At 46.1% G+C, this 19,962-nt stretch overlaps 1 protein-coding gene across 2 annotated transcripts in view; it reads left to right on the top strand.

Annotated features, from left to right (window-relative positions):
* LOC107123229 (calcium-dependent secretion activator 2) overlaps positions 1-19,962 on the top strand; it is a 656,096-nt gene that overhangs the window by 236,312 nt on the left and 399,822 nt on the right. For both annotated transcript variants that reach the window (XM_015426436.1, XM_015426435.1), the window contains exon 4: positions 3,156-3,236. In XM_015426436.1, the coding sequence (XP_015281922.1) occupies positions 3,156-3,236 (81 nt within the window). The remainder of the gene's footprint in view (positions 1-3,155; positions 3,237-19,962) is intronic.

The following is a 19,962-nucleotide window of genomic DNA, read 5'->3' as shown; positions in this document are numbered from 1 at the left end:
TTCTCTGAAGAAGAAAAAGTGTGCTTGCACACAAAAGCTTATACCTGGAATAAAACACTGTTGGTCATCTTAAAAGTCCCAAAAGACACCATCCCCCCCATCTCTTCCCCCCCCCTTCCCTCCCCAGCATAGAGTTAATTGCTTTTCGGGCAGATTGCAGCCTTGCAGGGGCCAAATCCAGCGCACAGGATATGTGTTTGACACCTCTGACCTATGGGCTAGTGTCATCTGTCTGTGAGCAAATGTAGGAATCTATCATTTCAAAGTTATCTGGAGCTGTATACTCAGGAGACACCTCATTGTGTTATACATGTTTAACTTGTAGAATTCCATACTCTATACCAAGAGTCTTCAACTCTTTTGAACCTGTGGCACCTTTGGAATTCTGACACAAGGTGGTGGGTGCACTGGCTGCCACAGGAAGTAGAGCCAACTAGAATATTTCTGGGCGTGAGGTCATGCATAACTCTCATAGTAACTCATCAATGTTTCAGGCAGAACCTCTGTTTAACAGGATACTGTTTAAAAATATCATCTTGCATACACACAGCTTACTTCAATAAGGCAGTGAAGATCACTGTGTTGTGGTGGCTGCTGTTGCTGTTGAAACTTTGTTTTTAAAAATCTGCACAGCCAATCCCATCTCAAATGGCCAGTCAGAAGCCCTGCTGGGCAAATCCCTCACCTGCTTCCTAACGACACTTGGTGGGTGCTAGGACTGGTAGTTGGTAAGCAATATGGTGGCCAAGGGCACTACATTGGGAGCCCTGGTCTACACTCCATGCGTGTGTGCTCGCATGTGCCTGTGTGTTGATCTTTTTCTGGGATGTGATGTACCTTGTTCTGTCATACTGGGAGTGGTCGCTCCCAATTCTCTGGGTCCTTTTAGTGCTGCCAATCTGTGTAATCCTAGCCAGAATACAAAATGGAGTAGTTTGGTGTAGTGGTTAAGTGTGCGGACTCTATCTGGGAGAACCAGGTTTGATTCCCCACTCCTCCACTTGCACCTGGATGGATGACCTTGGGCAAGCCGTAGTTCTGATAAGAGCTGTTCTTGAAAAAGAGCAGTTTCTGTCAGAGCTCTCTCAGCTTCACCTACCTCACAGGGTGTCTGTTGTGGGGAGGGAAAGGGAAAGGAGACACCTTTGGGTAGTGAAGGGTGGGGTATAAATCCAAACTCCTACTCCTACTCCTCTTCTTCTTTGGAATATTGACAGCTGTTTTATAATCCAACCAGACAGTTGCATAATTAGCAATGTTTATAACGATGTTATTAACATTTTAGTGCTTTATCATATGAATGCCTTTTTGAGTTATTCTAATACGTTACTGCTGTGGTCAGATGTGCAGTTTGATCTGGTGTGGCCCCACTTCTAATTGATCCAGGGTTTGTTTGTTTTTAACAGAGAGTTTTGATTAGACCTCCCCTTTTAACCCACTTCAATGTCCTTTCACCCCGTGGTTGAGTGATCAGATACAACAGCCATGGAGTGGGGTGGTTGGGCAGGGTTTTTTTTAACCACTTGTCTTTTGAGCATGCACATAAATGCTTATGGGAAGCAGCACTTCAGACTCCTGGCAGAATGGTGGCAGCTGTTGGCCAATGGGATTGTTGGAGAAGGTTGCTGGGTAATGTAGTTCAGTGTGAAGGAAGTATTTTTGAAACTGTGTTTTTGATCAATTCAGCGTTTCAAACATTTCAAAGCGGGGGGGGGGGATAATAAAGAAGCCTCATCCTGTGTCCTGCTGGCATTTTTATTTCAAAGCTTGGAATGAAACTGGAGTCATGGGTATCATTCTCAGATTGCCCCCTTCCCTCCCTCACTGAAAAAAATCATCTTTTAAATTAACCCCTCCCCCACACCTTGACTGGACAGCACAGAAAAAAGTACACAGACATCTTTCTTTGGAAGCTATTTTAAAAACAACAACAACACAGTTTTGAGAAGTTCCTCTGTGTGTGTGAGAGAGTTGTGAATATGTAGTTATGCACACCTCACTAACTGCCTAAAACAAAAGCCCCAAACCAGAAGGCAACGTTCAGACTTCCCAAGTGGCTTGAAAGTATGATGGATTGATCAGACATCTGGAAATGCACCAGGAAGGACCAGACTTTTCCCAGTGCCAAATAACTCCAGCTCGAAGACGGGTGAGAATGGGGTGCCCCTGATTGGAGAACAGATGTTGCTGTCTGGATACACATTTTAAATCTGGGAGGGAAAAGCAATGACACCAGATCAAACAGCACATCTGATCACAGCCTCAGTTTATGCTTTCAATATGTTGTGTTTTACAAATGTATATGGTAAATGTGTGTAATTAAGATGCCTTGGTAAATGGCTTTGTGGAATTAGCAGTGTGGTTTTACAAGGTAACTCACCAAATTGCTCTGCAAAATAGGCCTGTGGGAACTGAATACAAGATTGAGGAACTAAATCCTTTTTTCTTTTTTTTTTAAGGAAGTTTTTACTTCTACTGGATGTTCAAATAGGCTTGAAGCTGTGTAGGCACTGACTGGAAATGTTTCAAGAAGCTGAGGATTTTAGCTTAGCAGGATTTTCAGTTGTGGGGGCGACAGTATCCTGCACAGATTTTCAGTTTTCTGCATCAGTAGAAGGAGGCGAACAGTGAATTTCTTAGCAGGGTTACACACTTCTAAACTAGGCTTGCCAGAGATCTGTCTGCAAAATCTGGGAGATTTGTTGGTTGGTGCCTGGGGAGAGGGTTGCATCTAACCTGAAAGTTATATCACTTCCAAATGACCCTCTAGGACCTCCCTCCCCCCATCTCAATGGTGAAAAGATAGCGATTGGGAATATTCCTATAGAGTAGCTGTAGAATTGGCTTTTTAAAATTAAAGAATGTCGTGTACTAATTTTACTTTGCTGCAGAACTTTTGAGTGTTATCTGTAATATGGAATTCACTTTGTCCCATCTGTAGATACATATCCAATGCATAACTCTGTATAACCTTTTGTTGGAGCCTACCCTAGTGGAAAAATCACATTTTTTTATATAACTCTGCTGATTCCTGCAGCATGGTTTACAAAGTCATCTTGCATATGCATAATGATGTTTGCTCCTTTTGTGGGCAAAAAAATCTCTGCAATCATATCTGTAATTTACTTTTTATGTTCTTCCCTTTTTCCACCTAGCTGGACAACGCAGATGAACAGGCAGCTCAAATTAGACGGGAACTTGATGGGCGCCTCCAGCAGGCTGACCAAATGGCAAAAGTAAGCTTGTTATCATGTTTCTTGCTTTAAGACATAAAACATCTCCAATCATGTTTAAGTATATGTTACTTTTATTTGCTCATAGTACTGTGCTGCTGTTGCAAGTTTGGATCCCCCAGAGGATTTCTATGAACAGAATGGGTGTGTGTGTGCTTTGTCAGTTTCCCCCTCTTGCTGCAGAGCTCTGGCTCCTCCCTCATTTTGTTCCTGAGGGTCCCCCATCACCGAGGAGCAGCATTTGAGGGCATGCTGGGTTGCATCAGGAGGGGTGAAGCAAAGAAGTTGTGCTCCACTGATGGCAATCCTTTCCATTGGGGGGGGGGGGAAATATTGCCTGGAATCCAAGCCATTGTGTCTGTATCCCCAAACTCTGTTTTCCCCAATGATATCTCTCCTTATATATAATTGAGTTTTCATCCCCCAACATTCTATGCGCGCCAAAATAGGTTGGCTGCATGAACTGCCAGTCAGAAAACGCTGGCTGGGTTGGCTGGCTGCTTTGTGGAGTCCCACCCACGTCAGCCCCGGCCAGGGTCTTCAGCTCACTCTCCTCTGGTCCTTGTAGAGGACGGGACCGTCTGCAGGCTAAGCCAGGGGAAGGCCTCCACAGGTCCAGCGAACCATGTGGCCTTCCTCAGCCTGCAGAACTGAGAGGGAATCACAGCACTGGCGAGGGTGGCTTGGCCGCGTCCTGGCCATCTGCTGCAAGTGAGCGCCGCCTCCAGGAACTGGGGAAGGGAGGCTGCGATGCCAGGTGACAGGGGCTGGGGGTGCAGCGAAGGCAGGCCCGGCGGCAGGAGGAAGCGGCACCCCTGGAGAAGCGAATTGGAAGCGAGGGGGATGGGAGAAGGCGGAGATGGAGGAGGAGGAGGTTGGTCATGAATGGGCAGGTGGTCTGCCTCGCTCCACCACCTTGGGGGCGGCTCTGCCGGCCCCAGCTGGCCTCAGAGATGGGGGAGGCAGCTGCGCTGCGCTTCCCTCGCCCAGCGCGGCTGGATACGGGGAGGAGGTGGCCCCTTCTTCGGGGGAGTTCCCTCCGCTGGCCTCGGGGAAGGGGGAGGCAGCCGCGCTGTGCTTCCCCAGCGTGGCCTCGTGGCGGGCCCTGCTTCAGGGGGCAAGCAAGAACAGCCCCCTTCTCTGCTACAAGGCCTCTCTTTGGCAGCCGCGCCGGGCTTCCCTTGCCCGGAGCGGCCTCTGCCAGCCAGGCTGTAGGCCCTGCGTTTTGGGGGGGCTCCACCAGCACCAACTGGGCTCAGAGAGGGAGGAGGCGGCCGCGCTGTGCTTCCCTCGCCCAGCGCGTCCTCCGCCGCCCAGGCTGTGGGCCCTGTGTTGGGGGGGCTCCACCAGCCCCCAACTAGGCTAGGGAAGGGGGGAGCCGGCCGCACTGCGCTTCCCTCACCCACCACGCTCTGGCTGTCCTTCGGGGGGCGGGCAACGGGCCGGCCCCTAGTTTAAATATATTTGACAGTTAGAAGTCCAGATATTTCAGTACATGTTGTATATACCCACCGACATACAGACACAAATGCTTAGGTCTTGTTTTTATTCTGTTTGTTTACTGAATGTGCAGTATCAACTTTGCCGCTTGTATAAAAGAAACAGTCTTACTGAAAACAGTCCAAACAACTTTAGCGGTTTCTAATGGTTTGTGAAGATTCCTACCCATTCCTATGCATTTCTAGATATAGATTTGTAAAGTGGAAAAGGGCTGTATGGGCCAGAGGACCATCTAGTCCAACGCCCCAGCTCAGTGCAGGAAACCAAAAGCTAGAACATTGCTGACAGATGGCTGCCCTTGCTCCTGCTTGAAAACCTCCATCATTGCATCTGTTGTCAGACTACTCTTACTGTTCAGAGTAGGGTTGCCAGGCATGGCCTGTCAATCAGCAGGAGTGGGGAGGGGGCTGGCATCAATGACATAACAACACTGCTGGTGAAAGCCCAGAAGAGATGTCACACCTCTCTATGAAGCGGTTTCCAGCAAGTGCAAACTCTTAAAATGAAACTTCAGTTTTCCATCTCCTGCTAGCAATTAGAACTGTGGTACAAAAATATATATTGGAAAGTAATTCTAAAACATTTAGGAGTTTCAGACACACTATTTAAGAAAAGAAAAAGGCACATGTTAAATGTATTTTCAAGTTACAGCTACAATGGATCATTGATGCTTAGGCTTATTTCTATTTTATATCCTGGTAAAATATTGTGTTTCTTCATTCTTGTGCAATGCCCTCAGCTTGAAAGGTTCAAGGTTTTCTGTGTTAACTGCAGGACTGTCAGTTAAGAATATAGACATGTTAACTGCTATTCTATGTTATGTTTGTGAGTGTTTTCAAAAGGTAATAATGTGAGACCACAATTACCATTTTTTAAAGTGCTGCCAGAGCTGTCAGGAGCTTCTTCCGATGCTTTTTTCCTCTTTCAGGCCAGTCTGTAGTTTGTAATTACATCTAGACTCTGTTGTGTGTAAACTATGATGGTCTGCTAAATCTGGTTTATTCAGGCCAACTGTATTGTTTGTTTTGTCACCAATGAGGAAGAATTAGGGCCAAATTACATTTATTTACTTCATGTGTACCCTGTCTTTCTCCTCAATGGGGACACAAGGAGGTTTGCGTCATTCTCCTCTCCTCCATTTTATCTTCACAACAGCTGTGTGAGGTAGGTTAGCCTGAGAGAGTGTGACTGGCCCAAGGTCACCCAGCGAGCTTCCATGGCATGAGTGGGGATTTGAAACCAGGTCTCCCAGATACTACTCTGAAACTCTTAATCACTATACCAAACTGGCTCACTATATGATATGTGTAACCCATGCTGGCGCATGAGTGCACAACCAGACTCGCCATCAGATGTGCATCAAAGACTTCATCTTAAAAAGTATCATTCACTTGGTGTTGTGAGGGAGCTCTGCAAGGGGGGAGAAGAAGCGTCCAGTGTTCCTTCTACCCCACTTCCATCAGATGTTGGAAAGGGTAGCATTTTTAAGGGAATATAGAATAAAGAAAAGAAGCTATAGGGTTCTCCTGGCTGCTACTGTGGAAGCCAGGGCCCTAGAAGAGAAAAGCATGGCATCAAGGCTGGTATCTGCAGAGAAAGAAGAGGCCTGAAGGAGTCTATTTGCTCCCTCAGCCAGGCGCTTGTTAGAATCCACAATCAGCTGGGACATCTTTTTGGACCTGGCAATAGAAGCTCTAACTACCACCGTGGCAGTAGCTCTGATGGCCATGGTTGTAGCTTCATGAGCTTTGCATAAGGCAAATTCGACTATCCTGTCTAGACTATCTCTTACCATGCCTTCACCATCTTCAGAAAGCAGGCCCGAGGTCTGAAGAGCACTAATAGGAGTGTCCACTAGAGGGACCTGCACTACCTGGAGACTTAACCTGGCCCTCGATGCGCTAACCAAGCCACCCTTCGAACCAATCAAGGACATTCCCCTCAAGTGGCTCCATATGAAAACCCTGTTCTTAGTAGTGGTGACCTCTGCTCGTAGAGTATTGGAGTTGGGAGCTCTTTCAGCTAACCCACGCCTTTGTGTGTTCCACAAGGACAAAGTCGTCTTGGTTCCTTTCGACCTAGGGTCAATTCCAAGTTCCACTGATCTCAGGAAATATATATTCCTTCGTTCTGTCCAAATCCTTCCCATTCACAGGAATGCATCTGGCATTCCCCCGAGCTCTGAAGGCATTCCTTCATCGTACCAGCAACTTTCAAAAATCAGAGTCCTTGTTCATTTCAGTATCTCCACCCAATAAGGGGTGCAAGATGTCTAGTTCTTCCATAAGTTCTGTACTCAAGCTGTGCATTGCTGAAGCCTACCGAGCAAAAAAGCTGGTTCCTCCAACGGGTATCACCGCTCACTCGATTCGTGCACTACGTGCACCAGCGCGGCCTTCTTGAACAGAGCTTCGGTGGAGGAAATCTGCAAGGCTGCCATATGGTCCTCAGTTTCAACCTTCATTAAACACTACAGGATCAACATCTTTGATTCAGCGGACGCTGGTTTCGGCAGGAGAGTTTTGCAACAGGTCATGACAGAGTAGATGATGACCCACCCGAAGATTACGGACACTGCTCTAGGAGGTCCCAGCAAGATGTCCTCCTCTCAGAGGGAGAACGGGCCATTGGTACTTAAACGTAAAGGGTCCTTCTCCTCTGAGATGAAGGAGGACATCTTGGGCCCTCCCATCTCATCGTCATCTCTGTCTGTTCTATTTCTTTCAATGCTAACCTCAACTTTCCTGTCCTTTTGATAGTTTTTCAAGTTTGTATTATCATGTTGGTTGAATTTTCCAGTTTTTTAGCTAGTTTACTGCTTCTCGGAGTTCCTAACTGAAACCAGGGGTGTGTCCCACCAAGAGGACAGGAAATGAAAATTTGGTTTCTGCCTCCCTAAGGATTTGGGGGCCTAAATGATGACCAGATATCCTTCCTTAATGCCACGCTCTCTAAACTTCAAACATTCCAGGAGGGCCACCTGATCATTAAATTTTATTGCTGATACTGCTTTAAACCGCTCGCATACCAAACCTAGGAAACAAAGACAGCAGAAATCCTCAACCAGATTGCTGAAACTACTTGAATAATTTAATCTCATAGATACCTGGAGAATGAAGCATCTTCAAGAAAGTGATTTTTCCTATTTTCCGCAAAACACAATGTCTTCATGCGAATTGATTTTATTTTGATCTCTTCTTCGTTAATGCTTCACCTACAATCAGCTAACATCGGCCCCAGGCATCTGTCCGACCATGCATGGCTGGATTGCCACATTCAAAATTTTACGGAAGAAACAGCAAACAGACAATGGTCCTTGGACACCTCCATTTTATTGCATGCTTCAATTACAGAACAATTAAATAAAGATATCCTAAACTTCTTGGAAATACATAAGGGCTCTGAAACAATTCCTGCGATACAGTGGGATGCATTGAAAGCAGTCCTCCAACATTTCAGCAACCACACATCTGAAACAAGAAACACAAAAGCTGAGACTGGACACAATGGACCACATTACCAACTTGGACCCGGAACATAAAAGAATGGGAAAGAATTCGACATATCTCAAACTACAAGCAGAACGGAAAGATCTTCTTCGTGGTCTCTGTGCATCACACCCTTGGGATACTCTGCGCCTGCGCTGACCTTCTCGGTACCGATAGCTAGCAAAAGGGATTTTCGCGCCTCTCCCAGGTCACGCGCCGGCTCCACTGCGCATGACCAAGGAGGGGCACGCAGATCCCGCCAGTTCTCTTCTGACCGCCGCGCTGGTAGGACGCCTTCTGCCTCGGTCTGCTAAGTACCAAACTTTTTTTGCTAAACTTACGTTTAGTTAGGTTCTTTTTCTTTATTTTTGTAGTTAGCATTTTTTCTTTCGGTGTTTGTTCTTTATTTACGTTCCCCTCCCGCTGGCCTTTGGCCCCGCGGTGGGGTTGTTTCAAATGGTGTAGGACTTGCGGCCTTAAAATATCCCCCACCGACGGGCACTCGCTTTGCCTCGTTTGTTTAGGGGAGTCGCACTGTGTCTCTAAGTGCAGACATTGCCGAAAGTTTTCGAACCAGACGAGAAAAAACAGGGCAGCTCGTCTACACTTGGCCCTGATGGAGAAGGCACTATCTCCACAGTCCTCTTCACCGTTGGACACGTCCGGGCACGCCTCGATGTCCACCTTGGCTGCGGACACTTGTCCTCCCGTTCCGGGATCATCGACGTCGACGGTCGCAATCGATGCTTCGGCACCGAAACGATCGACGCCGATAAAGGACCACCCCGTACCTTCCAAGATCCGGAAGCAGGGGTCATCCGTTGCCGTACCTTCCAAGATCCGGAAGCAGGGCAAAGACTCACAGCAGTCGAAGAAACCTAAAACGGACAAACCCAAAGTCCATAAGGTTTCGGCTAGTCAGGGTCGAGATCCCACGCAAGAACCTCACCCGATCGGTTCGGATCTCGACATCGACCTTACTCAACAGACAAATCAGTCGCAATCTGATATGTCGAGCCGTCAATCCTCTCATGCCTCCCCAGAACGTGGAGTCGAGGATCGGCACCGACCAACTTCTCCTCCCCTGACTTGGGATGAGAGGCAATGGCATTATTTGTACGGGAATCGATACCCATACCCTTGGGCACTCCCGATACCACCCCCACCTGAATGGGATCGTCAGTCGGTGTCATCCCGCATTTCGCGCTTTCAAGATCGACCATCGGTATCGAAGCAGTCGATACCGACGCATCCACCAGACCCGGTTGTGCCCCCGATTAACACACCGGCACCGTCTCAACCTGAATTACTCGAATCATCTCCAGAACCATCCAATGTATCCTCCGATTCAGATGGCTTTTCTGAACATATCGAGGATGTAGATGCACAGCCCACCTCGCAAGATGTGGAAGCGGATTTACCTATTTCTCCATCAGAGGATGTTAAGTCTTATGGAGATTTTATTCAACGCATGGCATTAGATCTATCTATGACTCCTACTCTCGTTGCCAGTTTTGTGGATGATAACGTTTTTGACATTATGCACTCTAACACTTCGCCCTCCGTGGCTCTACCAATGACAAAAGTTCTCTTGCAAACTACCAAGGACTTTTGGACTCGTCCAGCCTCCATTAATGTCTCTAATAAGCGTCTGGATCACATGTACAAGGTCCAGGAATCAGGGGCTGAGTTTTTATACACACATCCTAAGCCCAATTCTTTGGTCGTTTCCTCGTCCACGAAAGGAAAAGCGAGCCACTCTACTCCATCAGACAAAGAAGGAAAAAAGTTGGATTCGGTTGGTAGAAAATTCTACACTGTCGGTGCAATGGGCATTAAAACGGCGAACTATGCCGCCTGCATGGGCCGTTATCAATTCAATTTATGGAAGCGTTTGAATGATTTCCTCCCGCACGTGCCCAAAGAGTGCCAACCTCAGATTAAAAGGATTCAGAATGAAGGGATGGTCTTGGCTAGACACCAAATTAGTGCTGCCAAGCATTCCCTGGAATCCGCTAGTAAGACTCTAGCAACCTCTGTAGCGTTACGCAGACATGCCTGGCTCCGCTCTTCATCATTGCCATATGACACCAGATCCTCGGTGGAAGACCTTCCCTTTGAAGGTTCTGGATTGTTTAGCTCCACCACTGACACGGTTCTGCAGGAAATGGATAAGAGTATCAAGACGTCCAAGAGTTTGGGGATCTCCCCCACGACCAAATACTCGAAATCCAAGCAGTGGCCTAGGCAACCTTGGTCGACCAGGCAACCGTACAACAAATCACCTACGGATCAATGGCAAAGACCTCCCTCTCAGTCACGGTCTTTTCCCCCGAAAAATAAGGGACAATCGTCCGGTGCCTATAAGTCGAAATTCCCTAAGAATCCCAAACAGGGACTTTGACTTCAACCTTACTGCTCAGACTCGCCTTGCACCCTTCCTGCACGCATGGCTCGCCATTTCTACGGACAAATGGGTGCACTCTATAATAAGAGATGGCTATCTCATAGAGTTTTCTCTGACTCCCAAAATCTCCCGTTTTATCAGAACCCCGGCGTCTCCTGCCCTGCTACAGGAGGTACAATCGCTGACACAAAAAAACGCTATAGAGAAAGTCCCGATGGCGGATTGTTGCCGCGGGATTTATTCCAAATATTTCACGGTCCCCAAGAAGGACGGAGGACTTCGTCCAATCATGGACCTTCGTTTTCTCAATCGGTTCATCATTTACAGAAAGTTTCGCATGACCACGTTGCAAAGCATTTTACCACTCCTGTCTCCAGGGACTTGGATGGTCACTTTAGATCTCAAAGACGCTTATTTTCACGTCTCCATCCATCCTCGTCACAGAAAGTTCCTCAGATTCGCAGTCGGGGAGGACCATTACCAATTCAAAGCCCTTCCATTCGGGCTCTCTACCGCCCCCAGGGTTTTTACGAAGGTAATGGTGGTTGTCGTCGCTCATCTTCGCCTTCAGGGCATTCAGATCTTTCCGTATATAGACGACTGGTTGATGGTGGCAGATTCAAGAGAATGTCTCCTTCAGCACATCACCATCACATTGTCGGTCCTATCCTCCCTTGGAATTCTGGTGAATTTACAGAAATCCATGCTGCAACCTGCAACTCGCGTGCAGTTCATAGGAGCTGTCATAGACTCCCTAGCCACTCGGGCGTACCTTCCTCGCCAACGGGCAGATACCATTCGTCTGGAAATTCAACGTTTGTTCCAGTCCAACGTGACATCAGCGGTCCACATTCAGCGGATCTTGGGTCTCATGGCAGCCACCACTTCCGTGATCGAATATGCACGCCTTCGCATGCGCCCGTTGCAGCTGTGGTTTCTAAAGAAATTTCGCCCTTCCATCCATCCTCCGAGCCTTCAACTGGTAGTGCCTCCGCAGGTCCTCGTCTCCCTGCAGTGGTGGCTCGTGGACACCAATCTGTTGGCGGGTGCACCGTTCCAACCGATCGTTCCCGTAATGTCCATCACCACAGATGCCTCCCTGTGGGGTTGGGGTGCTCATACAGACGACACTTGTGTGGGTGCTCCATGGCAACCCCTTTGGAAGAGTCATCATATCAACTATCTGGAACTGCTGGCCGTAAAATTTGCCCTCAGATCCTTACTCAGACAGGTTGTAGGAAAAGCTGTGTTGATTTTTACGGACAACACAACTGCGATGGCTTATATCAATCGCCAGGGCGGGACCGTGTCCAGGTCCCTTTGCAGGCTAGCTATGGACATATGGGAAGAGTGCCTTCATTGGAACATCACTCTCCAAGCTGCCCATCTGCCAGGAACTTTGAACCAACAAGCGGATTTCCTGAGCAGAGGGGGAGCATCGGACCACGAATGGGAGTTGAACTCAAAGTATCTCCTTCCTCTTTTTCAACATCTGGGACATCCCCACATCGATGTTTTTGCAACTCGATTGAACAAGAAGTGTCCCAGGTTTTGCTCCAGAGCGGGGTTGGACCCTCTGTCAATGGGGGACGGTCTGTTGATGTCGTGGGCTCACGACTTTCTATACCTATTTCCTCCGATTCCGCTGCTCCACAGGGTGCTTGTGAAAATACAACAGGACAAGCCCCATTGTCTCCTGGTAGCCCCCTGGTGGCCTCGGCAGGTGTGGTTTCCGACACTGCTGCGGTTAGCCAAGGGATCCTTCGTACACTTCCCGCAGGAGTTGGATCTCCTCCAAGCTCAGGAAGGCCAGGTCCTTCACTACGATCCTCTGAGTCTCAAGTTGACTCTATGGGAAATACGCTTTCAGTGATGGATGACCGTATCAATGAGGTCCTGTTGAATTGTCGTAAACTGTCTACTAGGACGTCTTACGCAAAGAAGTGGGATTTATTCCTACAGTACTTGAGTTCTTCCAATTTACCTCCTCCGCCAGTGGATTTGAGGTCTATTTTTGCGTTTATTTTGTCCAGAATGGACTTGGGACTCAGTTTTTCTTCAGTTAAGGTGTATTTAGCTGCGGTGTCAGCTTTTCATCCATCTATTGATGGGTTTTCAGTTTTCTCGCATCCTCAGACGAAACAGTTTTGTAAAGGTCTTATTCGCCTGTACCCTCCCCGTCGTTCTCCGACTCCGGCCTGGGATTTGGCTTTAGTTTTGCGGTTTTTGATGGGAAAACCCTTCGAACCACTGGCCACTTGCTCTCTAAAGTTGTTATCGCTCAAGACTGCGTTTCTGGTGGCCATTACTTCTGCTCGTCGAGTCAGTGAGTTGTCTGCTTTAAGGTGTGATCCACCATACTTGATTTTTTCCCCTCATGGGGTGTCGTTGTCTTTGGACATCTCCTTCTTACCGAAAGTCGTTTCGGAGTTTCATCTACGTTCAGATATAGTTTTGCCGTCATTTTTCCCGTCTCCTGCCAATGAAGAGGAACGGAAATTGCACTCTCTGGATGTTAAGAGGGCGTTGCTGTTCTATTTGGGCAGGACCAAGTCTTTTCGTCAGTCTCCAGCCTTGTTTGTTGCTCACAGTATGCCCTCCCTAGGGAAGAAGATCTCTTCCCAGACGCTGTCCAGGTGGATTGTGGAAGTAATCAAGCTATGTTACGCTTTGGCTAAGAGACCTCTTCCAGGTCAACTTCGCGCCCACTCTACAAGGGCGGTGGCGGCTTCCACAGCTTTCCTGAGAGGGATGCCATTGGAGGACATCTGCAACGCTGCGACTTGGGCTACTCCGCTCACCTTCGTGAAGCATTATGCCCTTGATGTCCGGTCTACTCGTCGTGTGGCGTTGGGTCGGTCTATTTTGCAGACGGCGCAGGTGTAGGGCCTCGGCCCCTCCTCCAGGTAAGAGTTATTGCTTGCTATTCTCCCAAGGGTGTGATGCACAGAGACCACGAAGAAGATAGACAGGTTGCTTACCTGTAACTGGTGATCTTCGAGTGGTCATCTGTGCATTCACACCACCCGCCCTCCTTCCCCTCTGCTCTCGGCCCTTCATCTTGTTTCTTTGAAGGCTGTTGGGCGGCGGTCAGAAGGAACTGGCGGGATCTGCGTGCCCCTCCTTGGTCATGCGCAGTGGAGCCGGCGCGTGACCTGGGAGAGGCGCGAAAATCCCTTTTGCTAGCTATCGGTACCGAGAAGGTCAGCGCAGGCGCAGAGTATCCCAAGGGTGTGAATGCACAGATGACCACTCGAAGATCACCAGTTACAGGAAAGCAACCTGTCTTTCTTGACTCCTTAGAAATCAAGTCAGTCCAACGGAACCTGCTGATACTAAAACAAAATTTCTGGCACAAATCGGCAAAAAACATGCAATTGCTGGCCTGGAGGGTGAAGGATAAGAAAAAGAAAGTGATCATCGGCTCTCTTAAATCTCCTACGGGGAAAACTCAAACCACCTCGATGGACATTGCAGACACCTTCGCAAAATATTATGAAGAGCTGTATCAGTCTTCCTTCCTGAAACTGAATTCAATTAATGCATATCTGGACTCACTTGCACCACTGAAATCTTTATCTGCAGTCCAAGCCTCCGCATTAGACAGCCCAATAATGCGCAAGGAAGTGGAAGATGCGATTAAACTGACAAAACCCAACAAGGCCCCAGGGATAGATGGCCTCCCAGCTGAATTTTATAAAATGTTCTGCTCTTCTTTAATTGACCCTCTCTCAGCTTTGTTCAACAGAGCTCTGCAAGACAGAATCTTACCACCATCCTGGTCAGAATCATCAATAACAGTCATCCCCAAGAAGAACAAAGACCCGATGGATCCGGCGCCCCATTGCTCTTATCAACAATGATGCCAAACTGTTTTCAACAATCTTGGTGAATCGCCGTAAGACTGTGGTCCCTGAACTCATCAACACTGATCAAACGGGGTTCATACCCAACAGACAGATTATGGAAAATATACGAAGGTCCCTAAATGTGATCTTACAGGGAAGGCGCTCTAAGTAGAATCTCTTATTTTAGCTTGGGACTTCGAGAAGGCCTTCGATTCTATAGAAATTCCGTATTTGTTGGCACTCCTAGAACGCATGGGGTTTGGCACCAACTTCTTAATTGCCTTAAGGGCAATCTACCGAAATCCTAGATCCAGGGTGAGGATCAAAAACCTAAACTCCACTTTCTTTTTCCCCTCAAGGGGAACAAAGCAAGGTTGCCCGCTCTCGCCACTTATATTTGCCCTCGCCATTGAGCCTTTGGCAGAAGATCTTCATAACTATAAGAACTTTACAGGGGTCAAAATAGATAGCAAAGAACACAAAATAACGATGACATGGCTCTGTACATATCTGATCTGTGAACATCCCTATCGGTTATAGCCAAAGCCATCTCCAGGTTCGGAAAAATCTCAGGATTACAGCTGAACACAAACAAATCTGAAATATATCCCATCATGATCGCCAAGAAGACCAGATAGGACATACAAAATAAATTTAATTACAAATGGATTACCTCTGAGTGGAGGCACCTTGGAGTCCAAATACCCATCAACCTGGACAAACTATTGGACTGCAATTTCCATAGGACACATAAGGAAATTCAAGGGAAAATATGGGATTGGAATAAGCATCAGCTCTCCTTAGTAGACAGGCTACAACTGATTCAAAGCTTTATTTTCCCATGCTTTTGTTTCTGTTCCAAGCAGTACCCATATTCATTGGGGAGAATGAATTTACTAAATGGCAATGTACATTGACGAATTTTTTGTGGAACTCGAATAAATCCAGAGTGGACCACAGGCATCTTACCAGACCAAGCTCCAAGGGAGGACTGGGAATCCCCTCACTCCGCCGGTACCATCATGTTGCAGTCCTGACAAACGTAGTAAAGATGCTACAGAAAGAACTAGCTACAAGCTGGTGTCACATTGAGCAATCCTTTGTACGCCCTTTCTCCCTTCAAGACACTATATGGATGTCTAAAGCTAATAGACCCAAAACCATAGCCCAAAATACCTTCTTGGACTCCACATTAAGAATTTGGGACATGCACAGGAAAGTGCTAGCACCAACGGTTTCTCCCCTGTCCACCTACACCAATTAACCATGGTTCATTCCTGGCTTGGAACCGGATGCTTTTCTAAAGTAGACAAGCGCTGGATTCTGCAGACTGCAAGATCTCGCCCCAAGAGGGCATCTTCACCCTAAATCTCATTTTGAGGAAATTATCAAAACAAAAATATCCTGGCTAAAATTATATCAACTCAAAAGTTTGATAGACTGGGTCGCAGATCAGGGTTCATTTTCCAGACCCAAAATGGTATTCAAACACATCCTCTATAAATCTTCTGACTGATCAAAAGGTTTACTATCACACATATACAAGATTCTGCTGGAAGAGGAAAAAGACAAATCAGTGTCTAATAGAATTGGCTGGCACAAGGACGTCCATCAAGAACTAACCACTCAACAATGGATGGAAATTTGGAACTTGGAAATCTAGAATCTTTTCCATAAGGCTAAAAAATTTTAAACTTCAGACACGGTGGTACCTCTCCCTCGCAAGACTGAGGCATATGCACTCCACCTACAATCATCTCTGTTGGAAAGGATGTGGGGAAGTTAGTGATTTTTTCCATTGCTGGTGCAAGTGCCAGGTAATACAATCTTTTTGGAGACAAGTGATAGCCGAAATCATCAAAATCACATCTCAAAAACTCCCTCTAGACCCAGCTATAATACTCTTACAGCTAGCAAATGGAGATTCTCAGGACATGGTGATTTCTAACCTCACTTCTACCCTCCTAGCTACGGCCAGATTAACTGTAGCGTCGTCATGGAAATCCCCCGACCCACCTGATATCAGAACTTGGAGAAATAAGTGCTGGGAACACTTTATAATGGATAGGATTGCTGAGACATATACCCGACGTTCACGTAAAGCTACACACACACACACTAATTTTGTCAAAACATGGTTTTCCTTTCTTCAATACATGGTGGAACATGACATAATCCCTCACAACCCTCACTACATGGAATGGCTTCATTTCTAACCCTTTTCTTACTCTTAGTCTGAGCTCTCACTTTAGTCTCACAAAAACACCACTACGCTTGGGAACATAACTGTATACTGAAAACCTCACTGTTGTTCACTGTATTTTTGCTTATTCTTCTACTGTCTTTAATATTGTTGACAATTTTGCATTTGCATTCACTGTTTAAACTGTTTATAAAAATAAAAAATAAAATTTGAAAGAAAAAAAGAAGTGATAGAACCGGATATGAAACAATTGATTGATTTAGTATAGGAAAAGGAGTATGACAAGGATGCATATTATCCTGCTTATTTAATTTATATGTAGAGTACATCATGTGAAATGCTGGCCTGGATGAATCTTAAACTGGAATTAAAATTGCCGGGAAAAAGATCAACAACCTCAGATAAGCAGATGATACCACTCTAATGGCAGAAAGTGAAGAGGACCTAAAGAGCCTCTTGCCAAAAGTGAAAGAGGAGAGTGCAAAAGTTGGCTTGAAACTCAACATAAAAAAAACCTAAGATCACGGCATCCGGACCCATCACTCCTTGGCAAATAGAAGGGGACGTCATGGAAGCAGTGACAGACTTCATGTTCCTGGGATCCCAGATCACTGCAGATGGTGACTGCAGCCATGAAATTAAAAGATGCCTGTGTCAGCTAACCCTGCCATGCCTTGGAATATGTGTGGGGTGGTGGAGGCCTGGGCTCACTCGCTCCCTTCCTCCCTCCTTCTCTGCCACCGCTTATCTCAACAGGTGTCCTTGGAGTTGCAGCATCTCCTTGTTCTCCTTTTCCTGCTAAGAATCTAACGGCCCTGCTTTAGCCCATGCTTCAGGGTGCCTGCTTATTGGCTTTGTAGTATCAGGGGGTCTCCTTTGAAGGGGGCATATCCTCTGGGGTTCACCCCTTACCTGCCATTCCTGACACAAGAGTTTATGGTGTCTCATGCACTTTCTCTTTCAATAAACTGAATCTACTGAAGATCCTGGTGTTGAGCGTGATTGGAACCCTAACACCTTTGGAGGAAAGCGATGGCAAACCTAGACAGCATAATAAAAAGTAGAGACATCACCCTTCCAACGAAAGTCCGTATGGTCAAAGCAATGGCATTCTCAGTAGTAATGTCTGGCTGCGAGAGTTGGACTACAAGGAAGGCCAAGTGCTGAAGAATAGATACTTTTGAATTATGGTGCTGAAGAAGACTCTTGAGAGTCCCTTGGACTGCAAGGAGATCAAAGCAGTCGATCCTAAAAGAAATCAACCCTGACTGTTCCCTGGAAGGTCAGATACTGAAGCTGAAGCTCAAATACTTTGGCCACCAAATGAGAAGGGAGCATTCACTGGAGAAGATCCTGATGCTGGGAAAGATTGAAGGTAAAAGAAGAAGGGGGTGGAAAAGGTTGTGATGGTTAGACAGTGTTATCGATGCAACGAACATGAAGTTGAGCAAACTCTGGAGAGACGACGGAAGATAGGAGGGCCTGGCGTGATGTGGTCCATGGGGTTGTGAAGAGTTGAACTCGACTGTGCGACTGAACGACAACCACAAAATGGCAGGATAAGGATCCAAGACTAAATAACTTGTCATGTATTTCAATTGGGAGCATTTGGAATAGAAAACTAATTTTTGAGAGAATATTTATTTTTATGGCAGAAATTTTCCTGAGCCAAGGCAAATTTAGATTAGACCATCTCTCCAAATCCTTTTGAATTTTCTTCCAGACTATTTCATAGTTACCTTGAAAAAATGTTTCTTTTCCCGTGGACACATTTATTCCCAAATATTTGACTGAATTGATAACAAAACCACAGCCAATGACTAATTTAATATTCTTGTTTTGATAGAAATTTTGAAATGATTTTAGTATTTTTCTGTTAATATTAAACCCAGAAAGAGAATCAAACTTTTCTTTATGTTCTGTAGCATATTATATTGTAGTTTCTGGATTTAAAATGGTCAATACTACATCATCTGCATAAGTCTTTAATTTAAACATCTTCTCCGTCAACTCCTTTCCTTGATGTTTTGATGTTTTCTGATTCTAGAGGCAAAAGTTTCCATTGCAAGGAGAAATAATAATGGTGACAAGGGGCATTCTTGTTTTGCCCCCTTTTCTGCCTGGAATCCATCAGTAAACATGCCATTAATTAAAATTTGCATTTTGTTTCGTATAAATACCTTGAATCCAGCTCAAGAATCTAGGTCCACAGTTTATCTGCTGTAATACTTTTAGCATAAAAGTCCAAGACTAATTATCAAAGCTTTTTCAGCATCCCAAAAACATAAAAGCCACTTTCTCTTCTTCATTTTGCACAGATTCCATTGCATCAATTATGAAACAAAGACTGTCTTTCATATATCTCTTTGGGATGAAATCTGTTTGGTCTAACTGAATTATTTTTGTTATGCATTTCTTAAGTCACTCTGCCATTATTGCAGCAAAAAGTTTGTAATCCACATTTAACAACGATATAGGTCTGTACGATTGTGGTGACATTGGATCATTCCCTTCCTTGTGAATCAAAGTTATATGTGCCTCCTGCCATGTTTGTGGTATAGTTTTCTTTTCACTTATTTGATTCATCACTTTTTGCAGCAGCAAAATTAGTTCATCCTCCAAACACTTATAATACTTTGCCGATAACCATCAGGGCCTGGAGCTTTATCTTTTTTTCAGTCTCTTTATTGCTTGTGAAATCTCTTGTACTGTGATGTTTTTATTCAAGATGTCCTGGGGGTTTCCCCTTTTCTCTGGTTCCATGTGCACTAGGAAGGGCATCTGGAGCTAAAGAAAAGAGGCAACCCCCCTTCCCTTTCTGCAGGCAAAAGCAGGATGGGAGAAAAGTGATAAACCCCTTTTCCTCCCTCACAGCACCAAGTGACAGAGTGCTTTTTAAGGTGAGCTCCACTGATATACATTTGACTGAGATTCCGGTCATCTATGACCTGACCAATGTTCCCTCTAAGCTGGGGAGTCTTGTGAGCAAAAATTCTACTTTGTGAGCTACTGACGTTAAAGCTGTGAGCAAGCGATTGGGCTGCTGCATAAATTAGTTTGCCCTGGAGCCCTCCTTCCTGAGCTGAGACAAGAATGTGGGAGCCGGAGGCTAAAAAACTGTGAGCTAGCTCAGATTAACTGAGCCTAGAGGGAACACTGGACCTAACACATGTCAGGTGCATTTTGTTGTTATACGCTCAGAGTGCTTGAGGGAGAGAAGGGAGCTTTTGAGCAGAAGCTCACTGCTTGTAAAACCAAGTCTCAGTTTGGCACTAAACATGAG

This window comes from Gekko japonicus, unplaced genomic scaffold (assembly GCF_001447785.1).
Source record: "Gekko japonicus isolate JY-2015 unplaced genomic scaffold, Gekko_japonicus_V1.1 scaffold943, whole genome shotgun sequence".
In the NCBI taxonomy this organism is placed as follows: Eukaryota; Metazoa; Chordata; class Lepidosauria; order Squamata; family Gekkonidae; genus Gekko; species Gekko japonicus.
Note: the sequence above shows the minus strand (reverse complement) of the source record. Positions and strands in the feature narration are given on the sequence as shown.